Source organism: Notothenia rossii (assembly GCF_949606895.1).
Source record: "Notothenia rossii genome assembly, chromosome: 10".
In the NCBI taxonomy this organism is placed as follows: Eukaryota; Metazoa; Chordata; class Actinopteri; order Perciformes; family Nototheniidae; genus Notothenia; species Notothenia rossii.
This window is the reverse complement of record NC_136908.1, coordinates 62,501,884-62,513,937: the sequence shown is the minus strand read 5'-3', so window position 1 is coordinate 62,513,937 and position 12,054 is coordinate 62,501,884. Positions and strand designations below refer to the sequence as shown.

Here is a 12,054-nt window from a genome sequence, read left to right as displayed (position 1 = left end):
CGAAACTTAAAGGAACAGTGAACATTATGCCTGTCAATTCTGACGTTACGTCAACAGATGGCGCTTATGGGATGGGATCTGTAATGGAAAAAAGGATTACCCAAGACATGGCCAATAGATGGGAATTATTTATTGTAAACTGGAAAAAAACAAAATATCCTTAATTGCGGCTCCTACATTCTTAAAACCACTATGGTTTTTCTCCTGAGTGAACACGAAGATGTCTTTTGAGAGAACCTGATCTAGTGAAAGTTGTCCCACACTCTTCACAGCTGTACGGTTTTTCTCCAGTATGAATACGGTGATGTGATTTGAGATGACTTGATCTAGTGAAAGTTGTTCCACACTCTTCACACCAGTACGGTTTTTCTCCAGTATGAATACGGTGATGTGATTCTAGAGCACCAAATGTAGCGAAAGTTTTCCCACACTCTTCACAGCTGTACGGTTTTTCTCCTGTGTGAACACGTTGATGTATTTTGAGTTGACTTGATGTAGTGAAAGTGTTCCCACACTCTTCACAGCTGTAAGGTTTTTCTCCTGTGTGAACACGTTGATGTATTTTGAGAGCACCTGATTGAGTGAAAGTTGTCCCACACTCTTCACAGCTGTAAGGTTTTTCTCCAGTATGAATACGTTGATGTATTTTGAGATGACTTGATCTAGTGAAAATTGTCCCACACTCTTCACAGCTGTAAGGTTTTTCTCCAGTATGAATACGTTGATGTGTTTTGAGAGAACCTGATCTAGTGAAAGTTTTCCCACACTCTTCACAGCTGTAAGGTTTTTCTCCTGTGTGAACACGTTGATGTATTTTGAGAGCACCTGATTGAGTGAAAGTTTTCCCACACTCTTCACAGCTGTACATTTTTTCTCCAGTGTGAACACGTTGATGTGTTTTGAGTCGACTTGATGAAGTGAAAGTTGTCCCACACTCTTCACAGCTGTAAGGTTTTTCTCCCGTGTGAACACGTTGATGTATTTTGAGTCGACTTGATGAAGTGAAAGTTTTCCCACACTCTTCACAGCTGTAAGGTTTTTCTCCCGTGTGAACACGTTGATGTATTTTGAGTCGACTTGATGAAGTGAAAGTTGTTCCACACTCTTCACAGCTGTAAGGTTTTTCTCCTGTGTGAACACGTTGATGTATTTTGAGAGTACCTGATTGAGTGAAAGTTTTCCCACACTCTTCACAGCTGTAAGGTTTTTCTCCCGTGTGAACACGTTGATGTGATTTGAGATGACTTGATGTAGTGAAAGTTTTCCCACACTCTTCACAGCTGTAAGGTTTTTCTCCCGTGTGAACACGTTGATGTGATTTGAGATGACTTGATGAAGTGCAAGTTGTCCCACACTCTTCACAGCTATACGTTTTTTCTCCCATGTGAATACGCAGGTGGCTCTTTAAATGTACAGATGTTGTAAAGGATTTGTCACATTGCTGACAGCTGTGACGTCTCTCTTTTCCTTTTGGTTTCTAGAACAGACGGACAGAGAAAGAGAGAAAGTCAATCTAAAAAGCATAAATACACAAGTTAACACAATAAAAACTCACTTAATATAAACCTTGAGTTAACAAAATACTACTTATCAACTGTTTGTGTTTATTATATGTGTATTATATTTGATACAGTAATATTCTAACCAAAGTATATACCAGAGGTGGGGGACTCGAGTCACATGACTTGACTCGAGTCACATGACTTGACTCGCATATTTTTTTACTTGAGACTTGCTTGATTAACATTGATAAAAGACTTGACTTTGTACTCATGACTTGACTTAGGCTTGAGACAGACGACTCGAAAGGACTTTACTTTTTAAAATAAAATATATGCGTTTCTTTATTGTACGAAGCCCTTAGAGGGCAATGAAAGGGGAAAAAAAGAGAGAAAGTTCGCAGGAGAAAGTAGGAAGTGGAGCGCACAGGAGACAGCCGTTTCATTGCAGACTGCTATGTTTATGTGGGGAAATACATACATTATTGGAGATATATTTCAAACTCTTGTCATTTCGGCCAGGGGTGTAGAGTTCAAGCACCGGATCGGCAAAACAGGAGAGTCTGTGAACCAGTCTGCCTTGAGCTATGTATTCATGTCTGTGACTCTCACAGTATCTACTGCCCACAGCTGTTTCACAGAAGGAAAACCTCCTTCACTTCATGAAATCTCTGCAGCACCAGGAGGCAGTAACGTGTAACTCAGCAGAATCTGAGAAGAGCAGCACCAGCTGCAAAGAGCTGTGTTTACCTTCATTAGAACAGCTAACGAGCGACCGCAGGCTGCTCCGTGTACACACACACACACACACACACACACACACACACACACACACACACACACACACACACACACACACACACACACACACACACACACACACACACACACACACACACACACACACACACACACACACACACACACACACACACACACACACACACACACACACACACACACACACACACACACACACACACACACACACACACACACACACACACACACACACACACACACACACACACACACACACACACACTTTCAGAGCCGTTCCCTCTGCCTTCAAAACTGCTGCTGTCACTCCCATCCTCAAGAAACCCGGTCTGGATCCCTCCTCCCTCAGTAATTACCGCCCCATCTCCAACTTCCCCTTTCTCTCTAAAACAATAGAACGCATCATCTCCAAACAACTCCACCGCCATCTCCAAAAAAATGACCTTTTTGAACCCCTTCAGTCTGGTTTTCGTCCTCACCACAGCACAGAAACGGCACTCATCAAAGTCCTCAATTCCCTCCTCACCTCTGCTGACACCGGTTCCCTCAACATCCTCATCCTCCTTGACCTGAGTGCAGCCTTCGATACCGTGAGCCAAACCATCCTGCTTACCCGACTCCGGGATATCGGTATCGAAGGTACTGCACTCAGGTGGCTCCAGTCCTACCTCTCCGACAGATCCCACTTCATCTCCCTCAACAATCACTCCTCACACACACAGCTTCAGTCACCCAAGGTGTTCCCCAAGGTTCAGTACTCGGCCCCCTCCTCTTCATCATCTACATCCTCCCCCTTGGTCAGATTCTCCGCCATCACAACCTGGACTTTCACTGCTATGCTGACGACACACAGATCTACCTCAGCACCAAATCCCCCCACAACCCCCCTCTCACACACATCGAATCCTGTCTGACTGCAATAAAATCCTGGATGCAACACAACTTCCTCAAACTCAACAGCAATAAAACTGAACTCCTCCTCATCGGCTCCAAATCTACCCTCAGCAAAACCCCCAACCTGACACTCACCACTGATGGCACCCCTGTTTCCCCCTCCACCCAGGCAGACAACCTTGGCGTGATATTCGACCCCACCCTCTCCCTCGACCCCCACATCTGCCAAGTTGTAAAAACCTAATTTTTCCACCTCCGCAATATCGCCAAACTCCGTCCCTCTCTCACCCGCCCCGCAGCTGAGCGACTCATTCACGCCTTCATCTCCTCCCGCCTTGACTATTGCAACTCACTCCTCTTCGGCATCAGCACAACATCCCTCAACAGACTCCAGCGTGTCCAGAACGCAGCCGCCAGACTCCTCACCCACACCAAATCATGGCATCACATCACCCCGGTCCTCAAAGAACTCCACTGGCTTCCCGTCTCACACCGCATCCATTACGAACTCCTGGTCCTCACCTATAAAGCCCTCCACCATCTGGCCCCCCCCTACCTCACTGACCTCCTCATCCTCTACCAACCACCCCAGTCCCTCAGATCCACCTCAGCCGGTTTGCTCTCAATCCCCAAGGCCAAACTCCGGAGCTTCGGGGACAGAGCCTTCTCTGTGGCAGCCCCGAAGCTCTGGAACTCCCTCCCCCAAGACCTCCGTGAGTCTGATTCCCTCACCCTTTTCCAGTCCCGTCTCAAAACCCACCTCTTCAACTCTGCTTATCCTTAAAGCCGCCCCTCCCCCCTCTGAACCAACATCCTCCTGACTGCTTTTCTGTTTTTGTTTTGTTTTTTGTTTTTGTTCTCGTTTTGTTTGTCGACCTGAATCATAATGTAAAGCGTCTTTGGGTCTAGAAAAGCGCTATATAAATCCCATTTATTATTATTATTAGAGGGAGACGGCCTCCTGTCACTGCGAGTCTCAGTATGCTCTGTTCGTCTTGTGTTGTGTTTTTTTGGTCTAATATTGTCTAAACTTTGTCATGTCTGTATGAAACGTCATTTTGAGAGACCATGCTTTTGATCCTGTGGATTACATTTGCCTTCTGCAGACCATGTCTGGCCAAACAACTTTCCAAGACACACCTGAGTGACAGCACGAACAGGTATGGCGAGGAGCCTCTACGCTGCTACAGCCGCGAGGCTATGCTAGAGCTACAATGCGATCGGCCTCCTACGAATACACCAAGCCACCTGTGCTCTTCGATATTGGATGAAATGAGAGTATGTGCTGCAGGGAGGTGGATGCCAAACGCAGCCAGGAACGAACGCTAGCTCCGGTTCTTTTTACTGTGGACTCGATGTCCTGACAGGTTGGTATTTGTGCAACCTGCACAAACACAAGCTCACCATGATTACAAATGGTAAAATACGATGTAAAACTACCGAAAAATACCAGCTCCTTAAAACACAACCGCTCTACTCAAGGCAACTCTACTATACCCGCGGTCAGAGAGCGGAGATGTGTCCCCTGCGTGATGTAATATGACGCGTTTGAAAAAATGATGAAAAAAATGATGACCTTAAAAAAAAGCCGTTTTTAAGAGCAGAGCTCAAAATTGCTCCTTTCCCTCTGAATTCCTGCCCTTATGTCTCGTAAAACATATCAAATCAAAATTCACTTTATTAATTGTAATTTTCAAGCAAGTTTAAGCATAAATGTAGAATAAATAAAAACCTGCAAGATGCTCTTTAAGTTGTTGGTCAAGACACTTTCCATCTGATGAAGGCAAATGCCTTCCCAGATGTAAAAAAGTAGAAACCATTACATTCAGTTGTAACTGCCAAAACAAACATTATTTACACTATTATGGCCCCTGTTAAAAATGTTTGTAATGTTATCTACTGTAAGTTGGTCGAATGAATGCCTCCTCATCCGGAAGCTGACCGAGCAGCAGTCGAGCAGCAGTCGAGAGGAGCCGAGCGCATCCGCGAAGCACACAAAATGGTGACGTCGGAGTTCCCGTTGGCCGGCAAATCTAAATCTCTTCGGTCAAAATAATGTCCCTTTAGCGCAATACCGCTTCAGTTGCGCCACTTATGTGACAGACAAGAATAGTCAATTATAATGGCTAACACTTAATGTGGAGAAAGAGATGTCCTGTGTGGGTTGATCGGTCGTTGATCTGTTGGTAATGCCTCGGGGTTCTGGTGGGCATGTAAACAAATGCATAATGCTGCGCTATACTTTGTGGCCTCACCCAGTTGCATAGCGACACTTATTGTTTAGGTGTCTTTTAATAAGCAGGTAGTCATATCATTAGCTAGAACTAGCTGGATCTGATCGATATGGACTTAAACGCGAGTGAAGTCTAATCTGACGGGAGAGAGAGATCAGCTGCTGCTGACGAGTCGACACGCAGCTCTGCATGATCACATGCAGCGGTGAGCGGACAAAACACACACTTCAGGTTAGAATATCACACGTAGCTATTTTAATTACCTCTCAAACTACCGTAACTAGTTATAGATATGTTTAGTTTTACTGTCGGGTCACTCATTACTGGATCCGCGAGCTGCATGATACTGGTATAATAGATTGCCCGATCGGGCAACCAGCAGGTGAGGCTTCATGGCCCGAGCTAAATACTAGATGGCCCCGGGCCATCAGGCAGTCCTTGATGTTGAGCCCTGTACAGGACTGTCTCAGAAAATTAGAATATTGTGATAAAGTTCTTTATTTTCTGTAATGCAATTAAAAAAACAAAAATGTCATACATTCTGGATTCATTACAAATCAACTGAAATATTACAAGCCTTTTATTATTTTAATATTGCTGATTATGGCATACAGCTTAAGAAAACTCAAAAATCCTATCTCAAAAAATTAGAATAGTTCCTCAGACCAAGTAAAAAAAAAAGATTTATAACAGCAAAACACAATCAAACATTTGAAAATGTCCATTAATGCACTCAGTACTTGGTTGGGAATCCTTTTGCACGGATTACTGCATCAATGCGGCGTGGCATGGAGGCAATCAGCCTGTGGCATTGCTGAGGTGTTATGGATGCCCAGGATGCTTCAATAGCGGCCTTTAGCTCATTAGCATTGTTGGGTCTGGTGTCTTTCAGCTTCTTCTTCACAATACCCCACATATTCTCTATGGGGTTCAGGTCAGGGGAATTTGCAGGCCAATCGAGGACAGTAATGCCATGGTCAGTACACCAGTTACTGGTGGTTTTGGCACTGTGGGCAGGTGCCAGATCATGCTGGAAAATGAATTCCTCATCTCCATAGAGCTTTTCAGCAGACGGAAGCATGTAGTGCTCTAAAATCTCTTGGTACACAGCTGCATTTACTCTGGGCTTGATGAAACACAGTGGACCAACACCAGCAGCTGACATGGCTCCCCAAACCATCGCTGACTGTGGGAACTTCACACTGGATTTCAAGCAACTTGGATTTTGCTCCTCTCCAGCCTTTCTCCAGACTCTGGCGCCTTGACTTCCAAATGAAATACAAAACTTGCTTTCGTCTGAAAAGAGGACTTTGGACCACTGTGCAACTGTCCAGTGCTTCTTTTCCTTAGCCCAAGTCAGACGCCTCTTCCGTTGTCTTGAGTTCAGAAGTGGCTTGACCATGGGAATACGGCTATTGTAGCCCATTTCCCGGACACGTCTGTGAACAGTGACTTTTGATACCTGGACTCCAGCTTCAGTCCACTGTCTTTGAAGCTCCCCCAAATTCTGGAAGCGACTCTTCTTCACAATGCTGTTAAGGCTGCGGTCATCTCTCTTGGTTGTGCAGCGTTTCCTGCCACATTTCCCCCTTCCAACAGACTTTTTGTGGATGTGCTTTGAAACTGCACTCTGTGAACAGCTTGCTCTTTGAGAAATTTCTTTTTGTGTCTTACCCTCCTGATGGAGGGTGTCAATGACGGTCCTCTGGACAGCAGTCAGATCAGCAGTCTTCCCCATACTTGTGATTTAGTTTACTGAACCAAGCTGAGTGTTTTTCAAGGCTCAGGAAACCCTTGCAGGTGTTTCGAGTTAATTAGACGATTCAAGTGATTCGTTGAACACCCTACTAGTATACTTTTTCATGATATTCTAATATTTAGAGATAGGATATTTGAGTTTTCTTAAGCTGTATGCCATAATCAGCAATATTAAAATAATAAAAGGCTTGCAATATTTCAGTTGATTTGTAATGAATCCAGAATGTATGACATTTTTGTTTTTTTAAAAATTGCATTACAGAAAATAAAGAACTTTATCACAATATTCTAATTTTCTGAGACAGTCCTGTATATTATAGATGCCATTGCTCCAACTAAGGTAAAGGAAGTGATTGGCAAGAAAAGATCTCCATGGAGAAAGGCCATGACCGTGAGAACAGAAAAAAGAGTGTCGAAAAGCTGAACGTAGGCGGAGAAAAACAAATCTCCAGGTTCATTTTGATATCTATAAAAGAGAGACTTGGCTTTTATAATTTGGAATTATAAATTGCACGACAGTCTTTCTTCTCTGACATCATTTCCAAAAACAAACAAAAATGCATGTGCCTTATTTGCTACCGTCGACAGACTAACAAACCGCAGTGTCAGTATCCCCCCCATTCAGAAAATCAGACAAGCAGTCAATGCCTCTGCATCAGGTACAGCAAATGTTTGGTCTCTGTGTCCACCTAAAATCAATACAAACACCATGACACAGTTCCATCAGATTCATGATAAAAACCTAGAGGACATTATTCAACTTCTGAAATCCTCCTCCTGCTGCCTTGATATTATTCCAACAGGATGTTTCCAAGATGTTTTTCCTTGCATGGCCTCAGATCTACTTCATATAGTAAACAAGTCTCTTCACTCAGGTATTTTTCCACAAGCTCTGAAAACTGTAGTCATTAAACCGCTCTTAAAAAAAGAATAATCTAGATGCTTCAGTAATGAACAATTACAGGCCCATATCAAACCTCCCATTTCTAGGTAACATCATTGAAAAAGTAGTTTTTTCAACAGTTGAGTAACTTCTTGCATTTACATAACTGTTTGGATGTGTTCCAGTCAGGCATTCGTCCAAACCACAGCACTGAGACTGCTCTTGTTAAGGTCTTCAATGATATCTACTTATGGCACATTTCCACTGCAGAGCCTCGCACGGCGTAGTACGATATAGTTAGGCCTTGATAGGCCAGGCTTACTTTATGCTGCGTTTCCAATACAGTTTAGGAACTGGGGCGGTAACGCAGTGTAGGCGGAGCCGTGACGTCATCTTCAATGTGTGTCACTACCCGATCTGCAGCCCTGCCCTATCTGCAGTGCGCATGTGCGAGATGGTCCGCCATTTTTGACAACTCCATACGGCAACTCTAATATGATATTTGACACAGTGGCTTTTGGCAAAGCAGAAAAAGAACACTCAAAAAATCCAACAATATTAATCTGAACGAGAGAGATGAGTTATTGTTATTACAACGTGACTTCACTATTATTGAACAACTCCTTTTATCGGGTCATTTGATTGGGGTAAGTACATTGTCAGAATAAGTGAGAAATGGATTTAACTTCTGTTAGACAGCTATCATACATTCTGAAGAAATATTGACTGAATGTATGCAATATGTATGGCATTCATCATTTATATCTAATTACATCAACTGTGAACGTCCTTCATTTTATTTCAAATAACAAAATATTTTAATAAAGATATTTGAGACGTTTATGACTCGCGCATGCACGATGCAAATTGGGCAGCCGTCTAGACGTCAAATGTCATATTAGAGTTGCCGTATGGAGTTGTCAAATATGGCGGCATCTCGCACATGCGCACTGCAGACAGGGCAGGGCTGCAGATCGGGTAGTGACAATGTGAACCACAAACCCAACATCAGCCGTTAGCTGTTAGCCCTCAGAGCTCACAGCTCCTCATATCTGTTCAGAAACTAGACAGAAGTTAAACGAGTCCAAACCACAGACTGTCTGTGTCATGGCGAATACAGTCGCTGGTTTATTTATGTCTGTATATGGCGTTCCGAGCTGAATAAGGGCGTCAAATGAAGACAAGACGCCCGCCTGGCGGAAACGCTGGAATTAGGAATATATTGTGATGAAGTGCACACTGACCTGAGCTCCAGGGGTCTCTTTCTTCTCCTCCATGCTGCTCATCATCTGTCCTGATGAAGACCACAGAGCTGCTTCATTATTAATATAATACAAATATTTAGATATAATTCATCATAATCTGTGTAGCAATTTACATTCTAACTTACAGCTCACAGTTTGTTCACTTTTATTTCATTAAAATGACTTTATTCACATAGAAAGTGACATTAATGGATGTTTGAACCACGGTTATAACGCTATCCGTGTCATTAACTATCACTAAGTTAACACAGAAAGCAAACATTAGCTAGTGAGACTGTTTAATGTACTCCATGTATACAGTATTTTCTGTATATTGTGTATTCTTTAGATACTCTAGTGATATGTGTCCTGTGTGTATACTTGTTGCTAATGCTTCATTTTTATTATATCTTATTGTATCTTTTAAATATGTTTAACTCGTGTAATGCCTGAAAACACTTCTGCTGTGACACAATCATTTCCTAGTTTAAGATAAATCATTATTTAAATAAAGTATATCTACAGTGTTTCCCCTATATACAAATAGTGGCGGCGCAGCGCCGCTGCTGAAATATGAGCGCCGCTGCTAGGGAGAGCCAGCCAGGTACCATTTTTCTTAAAATAATAATAAGTGGACACCCTTTTTCATTTTTGATTGTTTGTTATGTGGATTTGTAGTATTTGTGTTACTGTATGTTCAATAAAGGTGTATTTTTGCTAAATCTTGAGACATTTCCCCGGACCCCCCTAGAGGATGTGACGTCCATCCCCCAATTCAAACATGTTCATACAATACTGAATACATTTGAAGCCATTTTGACGTCTATTAGCTATTTCAATAAGTTTCTGTTTTTGCAGTGTATTTGTCTTTTGTAGAGATTTTTCATTTATTCTTTACATATAAAATGTTGCCTAAAATCTCACCTAGGGCAGCAAATTGTCTAGAACCGGCCCTGGTACTAGGCCTCAAGAGCCTTTCTTGTGCTGACACATAGAAAAAAAATTGGCGGGGCGCACTTCGCACGCGCACACACTAAAAAATGTCACGTGCTCCACGCTCACATTATGCTGGGCCCACATGCCTTAGCACCGCTGCTATGACTCCATCCTAGGGAAAAACACTGATCTATTTATCTAATGAGCTAAACCGTCGCCTAAAGAGCACCAACACAACAACTCAAACCGTCTTAAAGACAACTGGTGTAATAAATAACTAACATAAAGTGAGCTGAGCATTACAAATCAACTGTTACTCCCCCAGAGCCGCACTGGAATAATAACTGTAGCTGTTAGCCGATAGCCGTTAGCTCTTAGACTTTAGCTGCTAGACGATGGCTTTTAGCCTTTATTTAAAGATACTTTGAGACTATTTTTGGCGCACATTTTAAAGTTTATTTGTGAGTTTATTTCTTCCAAGATTACAGCTGTTGTGTTAAATAAGATAACTTCTGATTCGTGATTAACTGTAAGCTAAGCTAACACAGGTGTAAATACACTTAATGAAACCTCTGCAGGCGTTCAATCCACTCACCTCTTCTTTTCTCCTTCTTCTCCTCTCGGCTTTTGGCGGATTGCAAAGAACTTAAAAGGTGCATACCGCTGTAGGTACCATATCTGATCGGGGCATGGATGTATAATAAGAACGGCTCGGGGTAACATATCTGCTCGGGTGTATTTCCGTCGCTTACCAATGACGTCACGCGTTGTGATTGGCTTAAGAGAGGGATCCCTCCTCTGTTGCTCTCCCTGAGGTTTCTCCCATTTTCCCCTTTAAACTGTGGGTTTTCTCCGGAAGTTTTTCCTTGTACGATGTGAGGGTCTAAGGATAGAGGGTGTCCTATTCTTCTCATACTGATATTCTGAACAAAGTGTTGTATTAGCTGTGAAATGTCTTTACTGTAGGGTATTTTTTATTATTTGTCCAGCACTTTGGCTCGACCAAAAATCGTTTATAAATGTGCTATACTGTATAAATACAACTTGATTTGATTGATTTGATTTGAAAGGGTGTGCGCCAAGGTTCAATATTAGGAACAATAATTTCACCATCTACTGTATGTAAATAATCTCTAATAATTTTTCAAATGCTCCTTTCCATTTTTATGCAGATGATACTGTTATTTATTGTTCATCCTCTTCTATAGAGCAAAGTCTTGATTTCCTCCAGTCTGCCTTTGATGTTATTCCATCCCATTTATCTCAACTCAAGTTAGTATTAAATGCAGACAACTCCAAACTCATGATATTCTCAAATGGCAAAAAGTTAAAGAGCATCTTGCAGGTTTTTATTTTTTCTACATTTATGCTTAAACTTGCTTGAAAATTACAATTAAAAAAGTGAATGCAGGATTTGATATGTTTTGCGAGACATAAGAGCAGGAATTCAGAGGGAAAGGTTGATGGTTGATGTGGCCAGGGAAAGGGACGTTTGGGGCTCTCTGCTGGAACTGATACCTCCACGACCCGACCACGGATAAGCGGGAGAAGATGGATGGATGGTTCAAGTCAAACTCTTTATTGTCAATCTTTCAGTTTGTGTTTACAGACAAAGAGATCGAAATACCATGTGCACACATTAAGACATAAATAAAAGCACAACAATCAATATATACAAAATAACAGTCACTTCAATATATTTGGGAAATGTACATTAGAAGATATCCATAGCAGCGTAAAAAGTGTCTGGGGCTGGATTTGTAACTATTTCCAACAGTTATCCATTACTTTGAGCTTTTTCACTCCCAAACCCAATGCGTGTCGTT

At 42.4% G+C, this 12,054-nt stretch overlaps 1 protein-coding gene across 3 annotated transcripts; it reads right to left on the bottom strand.

Moving 5' to 3' along the window:
- Positions 1 to 112: 112 nt before the first annotated feature.
- Positions 113 to 10,981, bottom strand: LOC307022835 (uncharacterized protein). Of its 3 annotated transcripts, none has more exons than XM_079655732.1 (3): positions 10,824 to 10,981; positions 9,293 to 9,360; positions 113 to 1,477 (listed from the first exon to the last, which is right to left on the bottom strand). In XM_079655732.1, the coding sequence occupies exons 1-3, from the start codon at positions 10,885 to 10,887 to the stop codon at positions 191 to 193; spliced, it is 1,419 nt and encodes a 472-aa protein (XP_079511858.1). In that variant the 5' UTR covers positions 10,888 to 10,981; the 3' UTR covers positions 113 to 190. The 3 variants fall into 3 exon arrangements, with proteins under 3 accessions (XP_079511858.1, XP_079511859.1, XP_079511860.1); XM_079655733.1 differs by having other exon boundaries at positions 9,293 to 9,342; XM_079655734.1 differs by having other exon boundaries at positions 9,293 to 9,337; positions 10,824 to 10,932.
- Between the last annotated feature and the right edge of the window lie 1,073 nt (positions 10,982 to 12,054).